Source organism: Leuresthes tenuis, unplaced genomic scaffold (genome assembly GCF_036924035.1).
Source record: "Leuresthes tenuis unplaced genomic scaffold, fLeuTen1.0.hap1 SCAF_16, whole genome shotgun sequence".
In the NCBI taxonomy this organism is placed as follows: domain Eukaryota; kingdom Metazoa; phylum Chordata; class Actinopteri; order Atheriniformes; family Atherinopsidae; genus Leuresthes; species Leuresthes tenuis.
Genome location: NW_027325370.1, coordinates 5423865 through 5443752, shown reverse-complemented (window position 1 = coordinate 5443752; position 19888 = coordinate 5423865). Strand labels below are relative to the sequence as shown.

The 19888-nt window shown below is 41.6% G+C and overlaps 3 protein-coding genes across 6 annotated transcripts in view; 1 reads left to right on the top strand and 2 right to left on the bottom strand.

The window, feature by feature from the left end:
* Nucleotides 1-873: 873 nt before the first annotated feature.
* ddx20 (DEAD (Asp-Glu-Ala-Asp) box polypeptide 20) lies at nt 874-6685 on the bottom strand. The gene is made up of 11 exons (XM_072367323.1): nt 6464-6685; nt 5275-5369; nt 4702-4870; nt 4490-4604; nt 4180-4322; nt 3801-3939; nt 3611-3669; nt 3300-3382; nt 3101-3206; nt 2349-2450; nt 874-2239 (listed from the first exon to the last, which is right to left on the bottom strand). Exons 1-11 carry the CDS (start codon nt 6657-6659, stop codon nt 1110-1112), a joined length of 2337 nt encoding a protein of 778 aa, XP_072223424.1. The 5' UTR covers nt 6660-6685; the 3' UTR covers nt 874-1109.
* A 1207-nt stretch (nt 6686-7892) lies between these two features.
* Nucleotides 7893-11112, top strand: parapinopsina (parapinopsin a). The gene is made up of 5 exons (XM_072366996.1): nt 7893-8268; nt 10045-10135; nt 10224-10461; nt 10541-10783; nt 10883-11112. The coding sequence occupies exons 1-5, from the start codon at nt 7941-7943 to the stop codon at nt 11021-11023; spliced, it is 1041 nt and encodes a 346-aa protein (XP_072223097.1). The 5' UTR covers nt 7893-7940; the 3' UTR covers nt 11024-11112.
* Nucleotides 11113-13725: 2613 nt separating this feature from the next.
* The window catches only part of LOC140271173 (cyclin-dependent kinase 17-like), a 39589-nt gene continuing 33426 nt past the window's right edge, over nt 13726-19888 (bottom strand). For 3 of the 4 annotated variants that reach the window (XM_072366278.1, XM_072366281.1, XM_072366280.1), the window contains 5 exons: nt 19745-19787; nt 19554-19644; nt 19394-19471; nt 17371-17491; nt 13726-16175 (listed from right to left, as the gene is read on the bottom strand). In XM_072366278.1, the coding sequence (XP_072222379.1) occupies nt 17388-17491; nt 19394-19471; nt 19554-19644; nt 19745-19787 (316 nt within the window). In that variant the 3' untranslated portion in view covers nt 13726-16175; nt 17371-17387. The remainder of the gene's footprint in view (nt 16176-17370; nt 17492-19393; nt 19472-19553; nt 19645-19744; nt 19788-19888) is intronic. The other variant, XM_072366279.1, reaches the window with a different exon arrangement.

The following is a 19888-nucleotide window of genomic DNA, read 5'->3' as shown; positions in this document are numbered from 1 at the left end:
GATTAGCAGCGTATGACATCATCAACACAGCACCCAACTGGGCTTGTTAACTGAAATGTTGGAAAGCGTACCTCCATGGGTGCAGATCATGGGGGGGGACAGGGGAGGACATGTCCACCCCAATTTCTGAAAAACATGTCCCCCCCTAATAAAAATACCCTAAATTATTCAAAATTGAACAAATGTATTTCAGACTTCACATTTTAGATTCACATCAAAGAAGAAATGATTGAAATGGTGGAACAAATAATGTTTGACAAATATATTTCTGACTCCACGTTCCATCTCTGGTCTCCTAAACTACAAAGCAAATGAATGGGTAGTTTGGGTAGTTTCTTACACAGACGCCGATGACATCAGCAGGCTTTGAACCTCTCTCTCAGCTCTGGAAAATGGGGGCTGGGGGCCAGTGTTGCCAACCGGCCCTTGAAAAACGAAATCAGATTACTGTCCCGTATTACTGTGCGAGTAAAAAAAAAAGTCAGTAAAACACAAGTACTTTTGATAATAGGATACTACCACCCCAAAAAAAAAAAATAATAAAAAAATAAAAATCGCTTATAAAATAAAAAAATAAGTCTAAAAATCTAGTCCGACAGAACATTTACCTATGCTTCATGATTTAAGTTAGCAACATGAATACTACAAATGCCATTTGTGATTGGTCTGTAATTAGGAGCATGTAGAGTTGCTTGTCCTCATAATACAAAAACACAGGTTGAGCTGCCTCTCTACACTTTACATTGCACTGATGGCTAGAAGTAGCGCATATTCCCTTAAAACAGGTCTTACACTACAACCTTTATAACTCAAGTCTGATAATAGCAGTGTCCTAAGCGACTGTACTCACATGAAGACAAAAGAGCTGAAATACACTACATGCACAATCCAGGTATTTATTAGAAAAACAGACACCATATGTGGTACAAATTAATTGAATCTACATACATTTGAGTACAATGTGACAAAGCACGAGGTGAAACAAGCCAAAGTCATGCACTTAATTAATTGCAGGACAGATTCAGACGTGCGCGGTGGCCTTGTGAACATGTTTTCCCACAGAAATCTAAGATAGGAAATGCTGATTTACGTTTGACCCTACAGATGGGTCAGTGTTTCATGAGTTCTTTTATGTAGACTGCATTCATGCGATAAGCTGCCATCCAGTTGTCAGCAGCACTGTAGTAGCTTTCGTACCCTTGCCCTTGAAAGGTGGACATAGAGCTATAGTAATCGCTCCAGGCTCTGTAATAGGCTCTCCAGTATTCCTCCGAGCTCCACTCCTCCTCCGTTTCCATGCAGTCTTCTTCATGGCTTTCCCTCTTTGGTTTCCCTTTCATCTTCTTGGAGTGCTTTTTGCTCTCTTTTTTAATCTTTTTTGATTCATCCCAGCGAGTCTGTGCTGGAACCATTTGATCTGGTTGCCTGCCTGCTTTAGTGCTCAGTACAGATTCAGATTCACTGCTCTCGTGGTGAGACAAAGCTCTCGCACTCGTTGCACAGGGTGTCTTGTCATATATTCTGGTTGCAGAGGGTTTGTGCACAGTGGGTGCAGTTTCAGTCTGAAGCACATTGACTTCTCTAGATGCAGCTCCTGTGGTCTGATTTGAGTCTCCAAGAGTCACATCATCCTCCATATCGGATGGAGAGCTACAAGAACGAGAAACTGACCTCTGAGGTGACAAGTCTGACTTCAACTGTTCGCTATGCTGTATCAAATTGTGAGCATTATCATCATCATCAAGAATAACAGATTCCCTGTACCCATCACCTTCTCCACCTCTGAAAACCCTAATGACCTCCACTGACCTCCCTAACCCATTGCTGATGAAGTTCTGGTAATCGCGTTCAGCCTCCTCAAAGGAAACAAACCTCGAACTGCACTTCTTGAAGGAGTAGAGAGGAGAGATCTTTGGCAGGGCATCTTGCAGCTCTTTCCGAGTGGGTACTGCTTGAGGGGGATTCTGCGGTGGCACAGCCTCCCTTTTGGAAGACATCTGTCTTGAATTTTCTTCCACATGTGGCCCTCTCCTCGGGCCTGGATGCCTCTCATCTGGCTTTCTTTGACTTCTGTGCTCAACAGCTTGCTCCACGATGGGATCAGACACAGGGACTGCAGTCTTTGTACGCCTCCTCTTTGGAGTGGTGGACAACAGCTGGGAAACAGGCTCTGGAGTGGAGGCTTCAGAGCAGACATCCCAGTCACATGGCTCATCCATCAGCCCAGGTTCTAAGGTGGCTACAAGGACACCAGACAGATGAGACCACAATTCCTTTTTTTCTTCATTACAGATGAATCAAGGCTCTACAGGCGAAGTTACACATGCAGCATTGTCAGCGGGACTTACAAGGCAGTGCAGACAAATTGAGGCCACACTTTTGAGCAATGGCCATCATCTTGTTCTCCTCCTCACCATGGCAACAGTAGGTCACAGCCAGCCCCTGAGTGCCTGCAAACAAAATGTGATTGTGATTAAGACCCATATAATGACAGGAAAGGGATAAAAGAGGCTATATATTGTGTTATGGCAGAGCCACACCCCCCACCAACGGTGTATGCAAGCATAGATTCAATTATCTCCCCTTACAGCACAGCACTGCACACAAGCTTGGTCAAGATTAAACAATTAAATGCAGATGACTAAGACGCAATAGACCTTGCTTGGCGTTTCAAAGCTGCTAATGCTTAAGAGACCCGAGCTAATCTTCAGAATGGTGTGAACAGAGTCGAAAACAGACACTCTATCCTCTTTGGTCAAGCAAATTAAATTTAGAACAACATAAAGCAGTAGCTCAGAGACTTAAACAACCAGGAAAGAAAGCAAAGGACAATAAAAACATGCTGTATAAAAACGATTCAACTGAGCTGGAAGACAGGAGTTATTACTTGCAGTCGAAAAAGACACTGCAGGCCTTAACTGTCCTCAAGCTGTTTTTGTCCCAGCTGGTGAGGAAAATAGCCGCAAACAAAAAGACATGTGAACCAAACAGAGGATGGATTCTGCAATAGTGATGCAACAACCTCTTCTGCCTCAATGTCTGACAGACTAGTTGAATATGAAACACAACTTTTGGTTGCTTCTTATTGTTTAAGACTCACCAAAACGTCCAGCCCGTCCAATTCTGTGCATATACGTTTCCCAGTCCTGCGGCACATCCAGGTTTATCACCAGGTTCACTTTGTCCGCATCTATACCCCTGGAAGTCTGTCAGAGAGGGAAAAAAGAAGACCTTTACACACAGACCATGTTGACCTTGTAGGAAATAGAGCACCTGTGACGTGAAAAGCTGTGTCTCACCAGGTCGGTGGAGATGAGCACCCTGCATTGGTACTGCTTCAGTTTTGACATGGCCTCCAGTCTTTGGTCCTGACTCAGACCACCTGTGCAAGTCATAACATATTGCCTCATTAAATCTGATCACATCAGCAGAAACTAACCAAAAACCATGTTTGTCTGCTCTTTTACAAAAATAAAAGAGTTTTATACATCAGACCTGACTGAGACAATCAAAAGCAGAAAATAAATGCAGCAAAAGTCTCAAGTGAACAGCAGCTCAAGTGAGGCTCGTATTCCGGCACATTACACAAATGTTACTGTTTTTACCTTACCTGATATGCAAACAGCAGGTAATCCTTTGGAGGACAGGATGTCTGCCAGGTGCTGAGCCCTGTGGGAGAAAACAGAAAATTCCACAGCTTATTAAATCGTTTTTTTTTCTTTTTCTCCCCCAAGAAATAAAGTTAATGACCAGCAGCTGTGGAGGAGAGTAAACATTAAAAACCTGAAAGCTGTTATTACCTTGTGTGTAGATTGGAAAACACTAAGGCTTGGTTGAAAGGGATTTTACTGAACAGCTCCAGTAGGTGCTGCACCTTCTCCTCAAGCACCTTGTGCGGCAGGGGATGGGACTGCACCAGCTTGTAATACTGCCTCAGACCTGGAGGGGGAACCCAAGGGCAACTTCCACAAAACCATTCATTCAAAAAGGACCAAACAATGGCTGCATTTCAACGCCTGATGTCTAAGTCAACACAAAGCGTTGTTAACAGTTTAGCAGTTTTTAACATAACACCAGTGCCTCACGGTTAGTTTCTGCTTACTGTCATCTCACAGCCTTCTGCTGGGAAATATCTGTGCAGTCTTAACTGATGCTTAAACCATTCAAAGGGACCGTTACCTTTCAGGCCCATATCTTTCGGATTGAGTCGGACAAAAGTGGGCTCATTCATGTAGCGGGTCAGGTGCAGAGCGAGGGATTCTGGGTAGGTGGCAGACAGTGCAAGCATCTGTTTGTTAACCGGCAGAGAGGAGAAGATCCAGCTGAGGACGTGGGTGAAACAAAAATAAAAATCAACGTGTTGGTGCACATTTAATTTAAAATTCTCCATAAAGGTCTTAAAAAACCTGCCTGAATAGGTATCTGTTCGGGCTTCACAATCCTGACTCCATAACATGTGAAATATTAAATACCCCCCCCCCCCCCTTACTTTATCTGATCCTGGAAGCTGCCCTCCTCCAGCAGCTTGTCTGCCTCGTCCAGGACAAACAGTCTGATGCTGGCGGTGGACAGCATGCCCAGCTCAATGAGCTGCTTGATTCGACCTGCGTAGGGAAACAGGAACATTGTTGCCAAACACGCACAACAGCATGATGATCACATGGGCGGGTTATGTCTGCCAGTATCCCACTGCCCTCTTACCAGGTGAGCCCACAGCTATGTGGCACTTCTTCAGATGGTGTTTGTCTTGACTCACAGGCCTGCCCCCGATGAAAACATGGCACTCCAGGCCCTCCATGGCACAGCCGATGGCCATCACCACTGAGTGGATCTGCACCGCTATCTCTCGTGTGGGAGCCAAAACAAGAACCTGCGGGAGATATAAAAAGGTATGAAGTTATGAGTAACTTACGCTGTCAACACCAGACTGAAAAGGGGCACGTGCTGGATAGATCCTGATCATTTAGACCCCCGCAGCTAATGAGATTGCAGAAAATAGAGCAGGTGTACATCGCCTTTATAAAAAAAATTATCTTCATCATCTGTATCTTTGACAGTAAGAAGCTTAAGATCATCAGATTAAGACGGCCAAAACCAAAGAGATTACTGATGACCATCTGTTGGTGGCAAAATGGAGCAGAGTGCATCTTTTCAAAAGATTTGTAAAGGTTAATAATTTGTTCCAACAAAAGTCCAATAATCGCCGAGATTAGACGTGCTGGGAAAGATACGTTTCTCAATATTTGAATACGCATCTGGAGGGAATCTGCTCACCTGAGTAGCCGGATTCTCCAGGACCAGAGAGTCGAGGGCGATGGTGCAGAACACGCATGTCTTTCCTGTGCCAGACTTGGCTTGAACGATCAAATCTGAAACAAGAAATGAACAATGAGGACTGCACAGTAAGATAGACAACAAAAAACAAAATATTGATGCATATTTTAGGGTCACTTTTCCCAAATGTGTACGTCCGAATTATTCCCCACATCATGATGAACAACTGGAGTGGGACAAGTGATGCAGATAAGTTTTAAACCTCAGTCCTTGTCAAACATTTCCCCTGAAGAGGAGCAGTGACACCATTTCTGCTAAACTGAAATACAACAGGAACTAATTCCACTAAGTTCAAACAGCGCAGGTGTATCCACAGGACAGATGGGTTAGGCAAGTCCAGCTCAAACCAGTTCGTTTATCCTGACAACTTTTTAGGTTTGCACTGTTTTTGACTACATGAACTTCTACAAGCAATAAAATTTCACTTTGAATGGAAACAAACTGCACACACAGTATATAGTGAGAAACTGATTCCTTATATCCCGCGAGCCATCTGGTAACAATGTAAACATATTATCATATCATATCATATAACATATAGACAAGAGTAGCTGCAAAGCTGCACTTTGCTGTGCCAAGTCATCACAAAGTGGGATAAATTACAACTTCCCCGAGCCCAGGTGAGAATATGACAAATATATACATGGGTTAATATGACAATCGCTCCTAAAAGAGCGCACTGTTTTTGCACAGTGCTGCACACATGGATAGGGCCACAAACACTGTAGTGCAGTGACATATCGGGAAAAGGAGGTCTAGAAATGTGTGGCTCCGAGTAAAATGAGACACTGGATCCAAATTTCCTCGGTCTCTTCCAGGACACTGGAAGACACACACTTTTACCTCCGCATCGCATATTTATGAAAGCAGCTGTACCCGACAGACGCACAGCTGAAAACACAGCCCATCCGAGACCGGAAAGACAACCAACCATGTAACATGAGATGTTTCTGTCGAGTCTGTGTCCGTATTTACTATGAAAAGTGCGGTGGGGAAGTTTTAAAGTGCCAGCGTATCCCTGCGGATATATCACATGTTGCCAAATGTGATCCAACTAAAAGGGGATCAAATACACAATCTGTTTCACATGCTCACATACGGGACAACCCACACAGATCCATGAACCTACCGAGTCCGCAGCGGCCCAGCGGGATCGCTTTGAGTTGGATCGGAGACGGTTTCTGGAAGCCAGCGGCGGACAGTCCGTCCAGCACGGCCTGCGACAGCAGCAGCGAGCTGAAGTCGATCCCCTCCGACAGAAGCACATCGTCGGTCCGCTTTCGCGTTTGGATGTCGTGTGCCGCTTTCCTCATGGAGGCAGCCATCTTTGCAGGACTGTTTACCACCAGTGGAGCCACCGATATATAAAAAAAAGTTCCTCAGAGAAGCAGCAGGACTTTGCACTTATTGCCCTCTGGTGGCTTGGAGGGGAATACATCTTTCCCGAGGCATCGCCAGCAGATTATAAACAGCTGTAAAAAGCACATAATCTTTTGCTAATTTATCCCAGTCCCATCCACGATACTGCTTTTAAAATGCTTTTATTTAATTATTTACATAAAAGTTATTCTATAATCCTTTTATGTAATCCTTTTAAAAACCACATTTGGGATCCCAGGTTGCCAAAAAGCTTTCCATTCTAGCTATTTAGTAATCTATTTTATAATCTTGGTAACCCTTTTGGGGTGTTTCCAATAAGATATAAATTCAGATTTAAATTTGTACATATATATCTTAAAAATATATTGCTGCAGGTCTTTGAATTAATTTTTTGCTAATTTAATTTTGCAAATTCCCTTGTAAATGTTGCTCCTGGGATGGATTAATAATTGTATGTTTGGTCATTTAAATGTGAACATTTAATTTTGTGTAAATACTGGGGGTAGTTAGAAACAGTCAGAGACACCGACACTAGATGAAGCGCAGTAGTTTATCTGAGTAAAGTGTTGTTAAGCAACATTATCAGGCTACAGCAACTCTTTGGTTATGTGGGAAAACAGATTTTAACTCAGTTAAAGTAAAAAAAAAACAGAGAAAAGTCTTGATAAAGTACCTGATTTTCTGCAATCAGGAAGTCTATGTCTGCTTGGTTTGTAATTCGGAACGCAAAAGTGCAAGATGAGACCAAGCAATAATGCTCCTTATATGTCAGAAATGTATTTAGTCAAATATACTTAAACCTATATTGTTTTGAAGAATCTCTGCTTTATGACAGCAATCATGGAAAGTGCAGCATAAGAGGATATTGTAGTTGTTGTCTTCACAATCCGGATCTACGGGATTTAGTCTACAAGATTTAAAAACCAGCTTATTAAGGTGGACCTATCTCCCTGTCCTCTCCCAACTTGTTGTAGAGCCTCCAACATGCAGCACCAGTAGATCAGAAGTTTTGTGATTGTTCATATCATTTCTTACCAAATTTCTCTCACAAGCCAGCTGCCAGTTGCTTTGACCAGTTTTCGGCATTTTAGAACTGAACTGCTGATGGACCGTGGCTACTTTTTTTCCTTTTTTCATTCAGAGAGTATTTTGTGGCTTCAGCAAGCAGTTCTTTCTGGGTTTTGCACACAGCCTTTCCATCCCTCAGCTGATCTACACACAGCAAAATGGAGTGTGTTGCCTGTCATGAAAACTCCTCATCTAATTTCTCAGGGCACACAGAACTCCTGTCTCGGAGGGGTTTCACAATACTGGCCATTATCATGGGTGTGTTCACTGTAGCAGGGATCATCCTCAATGTCCTGGTGATCGTGGTGACAGTGAGACAGAGGAAACTAAGGCAGCCACTCAGCTATGCCCTGGTCAACCTCGCTGTATGTGACCTGGGCTGTGCTGTGTTTGGAGGCATCCCCACCACACTGAACAGTGCAATGGGCTACTTCATTCTGGGACGTTTGGGCTGTGTGTTAGGGGGCTTTGCTGTTGCCTTTTTTGGTGAGTCCACATTTTATAGTGTTTCCAGAGGCTTGGTGTAACATTTGATTCCAACAGTGTAATTGTTGTTTAATTTTTGTGTTACCCAAACGGCAAAGAGCATGTTGCTAATATTTCCCAGCCGACTGGCATTTTCCTGGGCCTCTAAATTCATCATGTATAATATTTCAGAGGCAACCATATTACAGAAGCAACCCACATAGTAATGACTAACTTTAAAGTCAGTACTGATGCAAAGATGCAAAGATTTTAGTTCAGCTTGGTCTCGCTGCTTACTTAGATACTGTTGATGATGATGATGATGATGATGATGATGATGATGATGATGATGATGATGATGATGATGATGGCATTTCAATTAAAAACAACTCAGGTAAGCAAACCCCATCTTTCACTGTTTTTCATGCTACTGCATGGAAAATTGCATTTATCTTTCAGTGGGAAGTTTTAAGCCAGAAGACAGAGATTTAGAGGAAGATACATTATTATATCGGATATGACAAGGGTCAGATCCTGCTCCACTGCTTTTTAACCTACAAATGCTGCCTCTTGCCACTCTATCATAATCAATTATCATCTATCTCGATACACACTGATGCTGCACTGATGTTGGTGATTAGACTGCACGGATGATGCTACACCAGAGGGTCGGCAATTTGACCCATCCGATGTGGGTTTCTTTGGATGCACTGTTTATAGAGACTGGATAAACAGTGCATGTATATGACAGGAAGTGCTGTATGAGTGTCTGTGTGAATGAAACCCATGTACAGTCATTTCTACAAGGTGAGAAAGACACTATATACTGTGTGTGCAGACCATTTACAATGTCATATGACTCGCTTTCATCTGATAATCGCAGTTCTCTTAACATAATAGTAAATTGTACTGATGATGTCAATCATAGGATGTCAGCACAATTAGACAATTAGATACTTGTAGTATGACCAAAAAACTGCCCACACCATTTGAAACTGTCTCTAAAATACAGTTAGAAATCAAGAAACTTTTGTCAGTCATTTTTTATGTATTCATATTGTTTTTTAATCACATTACCAACATTTACATAAGTGTTTTACCATTTAACGTGATATCGGATAGTAGAAGATTGATACCTTGAAATGTCTTGAAGATTGGATAATTAACGTCCAGCTGCTTTTTTCACTTTAACACTCGACTCGCACGATCAACCCACAGTTTGGTTTCCTGGTGCATCTATGACTTGTTGCCTGTTTATAAGGTTTTTAAGGGCATCAGCTGTAAATACTGGTGCAGATGCGGTGTCTTCAGATACTGAACACAAACATTCTGTCAACCTGACACTCATTTCCTGGCATTTCCTGACATTTCTGACATTTATTTTACGACAATGGCTCATTTCTGTGTACGCATATGTACTGTAGCACATGCTTTTCCTATCATGTGCAGTTATTTGACTGTGCTAACACATCTAAGATTTTGTTAGACTTTCCTTAAATCTTTTACTCTTGTGAAATGATGGATAGTTTGATCTTTTTGGGCTTGAAAAACTTCAGCGAATAAAACCAGTTGGGATGCTCACACAAATTATGCAAAAAGTCAAAAGTCTAAAAACCTTGCAAAGAGGCACAAGTGTTAGAAAAATCTATACAGTATCTATTTGCTCCTTCAAAAGTAGTAACACAGTAGCATAAAAAGTAAACACAAGCACGTCATGTGTTTTTTCCAATAAGCCATCAAGCAGTTTGTATATCTAAGTCATGTCATATTCTTAAGTTCTTCTTTCTTTTCTCCCAGGTATAGCGGGTCTCTGCACAATAGCAGTAATTTCTGTTGAACGCTACATAGTGGTGTGTTATCCCATGGGTGCCGTCCTGTTTCAAACCAGGTAAAATATAGCGAGCCACGGGTGTAAACAAATCAGAAAATGATCATTCCTTCTTCTGCATGTGAGACACTGTGCTTGTTGTCCTCAGGCATGCAGTTGCAGGAGTGGTTCTGTCCTGGTGGTGGTCATTTGTGTGGAACACCCCACCTCTGTTTGGTTGGGGAAGTTATGATTTAGAAGGGGTCAAAATTTCCTGTGCTCCTAACTGGGACAGCCATGATGTTGGGAACACGTCCTACATGGTCATGTACTTTTCCCTTTGCTTCGCTGTGCCCTTCTTCACCATCATGGTGTCCTACTCACGACTTTTATGGACCCTTCGCCAGGTGAGCAATAAAGAGATTGGACGTACACTTGTAGTGGTTGCATTGATGTATTGATAAAGTCTCCAAGGTGGTGTCTCAGGTTACTAAAGTGCAGGTATCGGAGGCTGGAAGTACTTGTCGTGTGGAGATGCAGGTTGTACGCATGGTAGTGGTGATGGAGCTGGCCTTTCTGGTCTGTTGGCTGCCTTATGCTGCAATGTCGCTTGCGGTCATCATGGACTCCAGTCTCTATGTGGACCCCGTCCTCGCTACCATACCTGTTTATTTTGCCAAAAGCAGCACCGTCTACAATCCCATCATATATATTTTCATGAACAGACAGGTAATCCTTCATTACGGGCATAATATACAGACTTACAGGCAAAAACTTCCTGTAAATTACATACAGCAACTAACCATAATCCTGTGCTTGTGTTTCTAGTTTCGGAGCTATGCTGTTTCCATGCTTCTGTGTGGGTGGAACCCTTGGCCCTCAGACTCACAAATATCCGTGGGTGAGACCACTGTAGCTTCAATTAACAAGAGCAAAAAAGTATCACTGAACGAAACGTTAAAGGAATAAAAGTGTGTCTAAATGACCGTGGTCTAATTCTTCAGGCAGCTCAAACTAATTTTATCCACATTACAACATTAGACAACGTCTACAATGAACGGCAGGAACAGCACAAAATAAAAGGTCAGAAATGAAGATATACTGTGCAACAAAACCATTTGTAAAACAGTCCACGTGAATCAGCGTGCATGGCAGGATGCACCAGTTTCTTGTAACATAAGCAGTGTTTATTACTATACCTGTAAGTGCTTTTAATGCTGCAGCTGATTGCTGTATGTTTGTATGCATGTGTTCACACTGTCTAACTGTTCTTTTACTCCAACACGAACACCACCCACTATCAGGCTCACCTCTGTTGATATTTCTGAAGGCTTGCAGATGTATAATTTCTAATCTTAATTGCAGGATTACAGGTTGCTCACACGCCTCTAAATTTTATGGATGAGAAAAACAGGGGTGCAGATAAGTTAAAACACGACACACAGTTTGTTTATGGATATCATAAAGCAGAGCGCTGCATAAAATGTAAAACAAAAACAGAATGCAGAGTTCTGCAAAAGTTTTACAAAACAACATCGTAAAAAATGTTAATTTAAAAATGGTATCAAATTTAAATACGATGACAGTAACAAATTGCATAAATGGGACAGGATGAGTTTTGTGTTTAGCAGACATAAGCAAGACCTTCCCTGAAAAATACTAGTCTAGAGGGCCTGTATGTAGAGTTCAGCAGCAGTGTGTTAAAAAACATGCACATTTTTCATGTCGTGTGTGACTGTGCACCTCTATATCACCATGGATGCTGGCTTTTGAGCTGTGTGCTTATAACATGCCTGAAGCATGTAGCATTTTGATTAATCAAACCACAGATCGGTTTTAAATTCACTCTACAGACACTTTACCCTCTTCAAGGAACTCAGGCCTTATACAGGTGTTAGTGTTTCTCATTCATAAGGTTGTTTTTCTTATTTTTATGTCATTGCATGGTAGAGAATAATAACATTTGTGGTGCAGTGATCTTTTGTGTTGACTGTCTTCATTGTTTAACTGGAATGGAACTCTTTAGCTTTTAGAGAACTCGATGCATACAACTTAACTAAAGAAATGGTTAATTAGTACACAACTTTGTCAACAATAAAACTCAGCTGCAAATTGCTGTTCTTGTTCTTTCAATGTGGACCTCTTTTTTTGCTGTCATATGTCAGTATCATGCATGGTCTCTTCTGTCAGCCTTTTGTGTCTGTTTCTTTATGCTCGTTTAGGAACATTATTTCTCACGTTTTGTATATTTTCAGTTATTTAGCTTGAGGTTGTCTTGAATTGAAAATCTGGTATAAATTTCCACTGCTTCACGGATGACACCCAGCTCTGTCTGTCCAGTAAACCTGACTCCACTCTCCCTCCCTCCCTCTGGGTGTCATCCTCCACAGCACACTTTCTTTCCACTCCCACATCGATAACATTACCCGGTCGGCATATTTCCATGTACATAACATTAATCGTCTCCGTCCCTCTCTCACTCCTCACACCACTGCTATCCTGGTCCACAGCCTCGCCACCTCTCGCATCGATTATTGTAACTCACTCCTTTCGGTGCCCCTCACAAATCCCTTCATAAGCTTCAACTGATCCAAAAACTCTACAGCCTGTATCATCATCAGAACCCCCTCCTTTCACCACATCACTCCCATCCTCCAGCAGCTTCACTGGCTCCTGGTCAAATTACATTAGAATTACATTTAAAATACTTCTCTACACATTGAAGGCCATCCACAACCTCACCCCCAAATCTGTCTGATGTCCTCTCATTGTCATCCCCTCTCACTCCCTCAGATTCTCCTCCCTCCACCTCTCTGTGCCCTCTGCCTGTCTCAGCACCATGAGGAGCAGAGCTTTCAGTCGCTCTGCTGCCCAACTCTGGAACTCACTCCCACCAGACATCTGCAGCATTGACGCTTTACTCCTCTTCAAATCAAAACTCAAAACCCATATGCTCATTCTCCCTCTAACCTCATTGCTCTTTTTAACTTATTTTATTTATTGTGTCTTTAAAGTGTTGAAAAGGGTCCTTGAGTGTCAAGAAAAGCGCTTTTTTAAATAAAATGTATCATCATTAATTGCATTTTTGTTAACTTTATATTCCCTTTAATCTGTTCAATTCTGTTCTTCAATATTATAACAATTTTAATCATGTATTGGCTTAAAGAGTCCGCGTGAAACTTCGAGTTGGAGATAGATACAGATATACACAGGCTGAGTGGTTTTATTGGGCTACATCAGATGTTAAAAGTGTACTTCACAAAGTAGCCACTCAGTTTATTCATCTTCAGACTGAATAGATTTCAGGAAAACAAGTCAAGAAATGTAAACAATGTTCTACAGCAACAAACAACAGTGAATTCATCATAGTAATTAATCATCAAGATTCAAAACAAGCAGAAAGCTTCAGGTAGTCACAACCCCTCTGGTCTGTCCTCAAACTTGGCATGTACACCCCTCGCACACGAGCAGATGATGTCACATTTGAATGAGTGTTATGGCTTCCACGGATCAGGAGAGAAAAATCTAAATAATCTGTGCTTTATATTGTTCTGAATTATGATGATATCTCTAGTACTTTTTATTCCAGCATGTTCAGCAGGTCATCCCTGTTTCTCACAGTTTGCGCTTTCATTCATGCACAACTTTGTAAATAAACATGGATGCAGTCATCCTATTTCCATGGCTTTTTATTGATTACAGAAATATTGCTATGACTTTCAATAAAGAAAAGAAAAGAAAAGCCAGAATGTGAATAGCTGTATCAAACCTGTACACTTTTGTATATACAGAGTGAGGGATCATCTATGTACATGCTACATACTGTCACACTCTGGGAAAATAAGTAGTCCTTCTGACAGGCACTGACACGGGATCCCTTCACTCTTTCTAAATCTGTTTTAGAGAAAGATGCAGAAATGACCCGAGGTCAGTGCCTAGGATACAGAAAACTCCAATCTACACTCACAGGCCATCTCGCATATACAGTACATGTTGACATGTCAGCTGATTGGTGTGTGAAACAGTTGTGTGCTTGGACACCTGGTGCGTAGAGGACTGACTTTGGTCCTCTCGTTTCTGGCAGCCTGTAATAATAACAGCATGAAAGAACATAATTCCTGAGTTCAACAGTACTCAAGAGATGTTACAACCCAGGGAAACAGGCTACACAGACCGCTTCTGTTTTGCTGCTGAAGTTGAGTCAGATTTGTTATCCAACACATATGGTTCCTGCCAGCACATCCCAGCTTCTTTACAACGTGCCGTTATTGTCTTGGTGTTATTTTGGTACCCTTTTCTGGTGCTAATGTTATATTTGGTGTAAAAATCATGTGATAAGATCAAGTCCCATGCAAAAATTTAAAGGATGTATTCCTTCTCCCGCCGCAGCTATTTCACATACCAATTTAAAAACGTGTTAATACAGAAACATGCTTAAAGAGATGACAGGAAAGGACAAGGGTAAGGTAGTCTCTGAACAGCAATACTATGGTCAAATTACTAGAGAAAGAATGACAGGTTGATGCTGAGAAATTATTCTTCTTTACATACAATTTAAACCAGCTTTGCAAAGGTTTTCATACCAAGATTTGCTCTACTGGGGAGACACGCGCAACCATCTGCATCTCACAGCATTCACAAAATGACATTAGTCCTGAGCTCAAGGAATGTGCAACACGTCCCCAGCCAGTCGCCCACCGTTAAGACTGAGAACAGCATCCTGGAATTATCATCGCTTCTAACAAAGTTAAACTTATGATCATATATACAGATGTTTTTTTCTTTTTAAAAAAAGGAGGATAAGTAAAAAAAAAAAAAAAAGGTTTGACAGAAGATTGGGCTTTTTAATGATCTACTTGTGTCAAAGAGGTAAAATCAGGTACAAAAAGACCAGTTCAACATCAACACCTGTACGTCAGACAAAAACAAAAAATCAAGACAACTTGTTATTCAAGGCAAAAGAGGAGGGGGGCGTCTAACAATTAGCAGGTGAGGATTTGTACACGTCCTTTATCTGTCCATCCTTCAGTGTTATCCCTTTCATGTACTGACCGACAGCATCTCGCAGTGTGGCAGATTTTTTTGTTTTTTTTACAGCAAATCACACAGTAAACAGGAGCTATTACTGTCTGTTACTCTTGTGAGGATTGCAGAGTGTTTTGAACTGCAAAGTAGTGAAATAGTGCAACACATAAGTTCATGCCCTATGGTTAACAAGTGATTATTTACTTTTGGTTTATCAATTTGATGCTTCTTCATTTGGGTACGTCCTACTCTGCTCGTGACTGATGAGGTAACGACAGCCACCCTAACCTCAGCTGGGCAATAAGGTGCAAAACTTTATCTCTGTAAACTCCAACAATTTACACACTCATTATTTTTAAGTTAACCACCAGTGTGAGTAAGTGTAGCTGTGTGTGTTTCATATAGAGATAAAGAAGCATGGAGAATGGGAGAAAAAGACAGTTCATGTCATAAAGGGTCAAGTGTTTGGCCAGAGGTTTGGAATCGAGGTGCAATACTTAAGAGTTTGGATTCAGGATGAGGCGTGTCATGAAAAAGCAGAGTTCTACACATCGGTCTACTTATGTACAACAGTCTGAAAAAGAAAACGCTAAAGAGAGCAACAGAGGCCACCTTTTTCTCTCTTTGCCTTTGATTTGTGTTCACTTTGACTCCTTCTTCCTTACAGCTCACTGATACAGCAAGTTCTGCTTTACAACAGAGTCAGCTCACGACCTAATGCTGCCCTCTTGTGGGCAGCAGCAGTAATAGCAGCAAAGGGGAATCATATTCTCCCACTTTTCTTCCAGCATCACACAATTTTTTATTTTTTTCCATTTTCTTTTAGAGTTGAGCCGAGTCTTTATTTCTAGGTTTGAATTCTTCAGCATTAGTTTTGCTATCATTTCCTGTATATGAGTGTGTTTGTCTTTTTAATGTCTAGAGTATTAGTGTGTGTCTTTATGTGGCAGGGCGTGTGTCACTCCTTCAGTTTGTGTGCGGCAGGGTCAGTGAATGCATGTCTGACAAGACAGCTCCACGTGTCGCTGTCGTCCTCATCTCTTCACCCCCAACCAGCACTAAAACAACACACTCTGTCTCCTGCTCTTCCCCTGGGCTGAAAGAGAAGTAAACACAGACACACATGGGAGAAAAAGAGACGTGAAAACATGTAGTTTTTTTTTTACTTTGGGCAAACCGACTTCACCACATACCTTCAAACTTCACTCCATGCCCGCAACAGAAATGATATACTACAGGGCCAAAAGCACTGCACACAGCTTTGAGGCTTCACCAATGATCTCATTTAATCGATTGAATGATGAATCCAACAAATGCAAAATCAAATATGGAACAAAGCATTCTCTTAGGAAACATTACAAAAGAGTGGAAAATCCCTTTTAAATTTTTCTTTTGGCCCATTAAAAGGTTCCAAAAACTCCAGCTGATTAATTAGTACGTCGCTTAGTTATTGATTTGTTTTGATGAGAAAACCCAACCTTTAATTATGGATACTGAGGTCATGACTTCAGTATTTTTTTCAGATTGTGCATCAGGAAGAAAGAAAATGTGCATGGACAGATACTTTTAGCCATATAGTGTATGTCTATTACAATCACAGCAAAGAAAAGCTTCAGTCACATATAGTCATTTGAACAGTAGTTTGTATTCTATTGTTGTCTAGTTGTGCCAAATAAAATGGTGACATACAGCAGCAACAGTAAAACGCTCATATCCATGCTACTGAAAAAAGAAGGCAAGCCCACTCTGCAAAAAACCCTCACTTACAGACTCATGAAAAGGCTACATCTCCCGCTGAAGAAACCGAAACAGGACTGCAAATGAAAATAGTCAAATGACTTCCTGGTCTTTGATTGCAATCTGTGCATTTCTGAATGTAGCGTTGCCCCACTGAGCCCTGAGCTGAACACTGGGAGTGCCTCACTCAGAGGATAACAGGATTAGGAAAGTGAAAGCTGAGATGATGCTTGTGAGCACAGGGCTTGAATTGTGGCTGACAAAAGAAGAGGAGGGGGCTTTAAGATAATGTAGAGACGAAAAAAATATCTTGAAATAAGAACAAAAGACTAAAGCTTGAACGGGTATTAACTGGTATGTTGTATTGGTTCAGGGAATGCAAAGAGGGAAGAGAAATATGAAATGAAATTTAGTGAAGTTTAACATATGCCAGAGCCATTTGTAATGTAGGGCTGCAACAAGGTGCTGACAGAGAGAAAGGAGGGTCAGCCAAACAGTGAAAAGAGAAGGATAGCTGAACAAAAGACAGACGGAGTGAAAGAGACAGTATTTACCAGAATGGTAGGGCCACTCAGCCAGTGGAAGTAGAGGAGAGATTTTGACTCTGAGCCCTGGGATTGGCTGCCTCTCTCTGGAAGTACTGCGAGGGTGCGGAGCCTAGCCTATGCCCCACCGCTTTTTAGGGTTAGGGAAAGGGATGGGTTGGGAATATTGAGGCATTACGGAGAAGTTGGAGGTGGGTACACAAGGGAGATTAGAAAAGGGATTAAGGAGATGGTGAAGAGAGCAGAAGAAGAGAGCATGGGTACCAAAGAGAAGGGGACAGTTTATCAGAACACGACAGAAAGGCAACGAAAGTAGGACACATACACAGACTGGGACAACGATAAAAGACAGAGAGGCTGAAGTAACTTTTTAAGCAAATGTTGGAAGCACAATAGGTATGCAGAGTTTATGTATGCATCGGCTTAGAGAGTAAAACTCTCCAAGTGCCCTCAAGTAACTTCTTGATGGGTCCTTAAGCTTTTTACTAGTTAAATAAATAACTTCAATAGCGACACAGTTCATTGTTACAGTTAAATGTGAGCTTTTTACACGTCAATGACTGATTTGGAATGTGAGAGATTTAACAGCAATGCTGAGTTTGGCAGAAACGACTTTATTCACTGCACATATCACACTATTAAAAATAGTTTTGTTGGTTCCTGCAGTTGGCTGAGTGACAAAGGAAAGCTTGACTTGTTCAGTTGTTTTCTTCTGCGTCTAAATCAATTTAAGCCAAATGCAGTCAAATAACAAAAAATCCTCAACTATGCTGACAGATCGCTCAAGGCCAACCTCTCCACGTGCGTTGACATAGGCAGTAGATATACACGTGGTTCCATTCAAAGCGCGAGAAGGGGAAGCATCACTTTCAGATGCAGATTCAAAGTTTGATGACAGATTTTACTGCCCTTCATAATGGAAAGGCTGTCTGTCTGTCTAAGTCAGAAGTCGTTTATTTATGGAAATCAGAGCCTCTTTCAGCAACGATCACTGCTGAAAATCAGCTGTGGTATGTCTCTGTTAGCTTGGCACATCTAGTCTTCTTTTTTTCTCATTCATTAAGACAGAACTGCTCCAGATGCTTCGAGTTGGATGGATTCTGAAGGTGAATAACAATCTTTAGGTCATAAATACATTCTCAGTCTAACTGAAGTCTGGGTTTTGACAGGGCCTTAAACCAGTCAAGTGTTGCTTCATCAGCGTGCTCAGCGTCATTCTGAAAGATGAACCTCCAAACCCAGTCTCAGCTCTCTGGGAGACTGACAAGCTTGCAATGACCGTTTGAGTTTTAGCATCCTTAGTAATAAAATTAAAGTAGAGCTGAGGTCTTTAAAAGAAAATATCTTTAGCTCAAAGCAGTGTGTAAAAATAAGGCAAAAGTTAACACTATTCATTCGAATGTGTGTGTAGAGATTTCATGCCAATTCATCTAAATTCCAGTTTGTTAGGCGCCTTTCATGGCACGTCATTAGCTTTCTCTATGAGGGGTCATGAGGGTTGCAAAAGCAGCCTCACGTTTTTATAAATATCTGTCTGTATTGTTATCTGTGACTTTTAATTTCAGCTCCTTTCATAGTCCGCGTTGCTTGTTTTTTTTCTTTTATTGTGTGTGTGTGTGTGTGTGTGTGTGTGTGTGTGTGTGTGTGTGTGTGTTAGGGTGAGCAGGTCTACTGAAACCCATAGAAATGTTCGTTTAGCAGAGACTAAAGTCACTGACAGAAACAAGCACAAAGTGGAAGCTGGACCTCAAAGCACCAATGATCAAACCCTTGGTTTGAAATCCCGCAGAGAGCATGGCTGTATGCTTTGATATTGAGACTTTCCATATGTGGTAGAAACACGAATCTGAATATTAAGGTAGAAACAATCTGAGACACGGCCGAAAGAAATGAGAAACGACACTTAAAGCCAACACTTAAAGACAGAATATGAGTGAAGAGAGGAAGACAGGGAACAACTCCTAACCGCTGTTCCATGTGTGCCAATGATTCCTACATTTTCCCTGATATTTTTCAATCCTGTAGGACTTACTTGACTCTGGGTGGATCGAGGATCTCTTCCCTGGATCTTTCTGAAGTTGAATGCCTTTTACAGAGAAAATTGATGCAGCTAAAAAGAGAAAAAACAGGTCTGGTGAGACAGAGTTTGCACAATAAGACGTTAACGTTCAGGTCACGCTACATTTACTCACTGTCAGCCAGTGTTTGCACCTGCTCCCCGAGACACCTGAAATATGAGTGTCTGAGTGCGTCTTCGGCCGATACACGTTTCTTTGCTTCAAACTACAGACCCAGAGAGACAGAGCTGTTTATTTACCATCCAGAACACTAGACATGTGATCCTTAAGTTCTGATCATTATCAGTAAACAGCAAATAGTTTACCTGTAACAGCACTGAGAGCAAGTCGTGACCATCGTTGTCTATTCTGTGACATAAAACAAGAGAGACAATAAGAGTGCGATGAGGAGTCAGCGAGAGGACGGTGTCCGTGAGGCAAAACGCTGATCTAAGCTGTTCTGAGCAGTG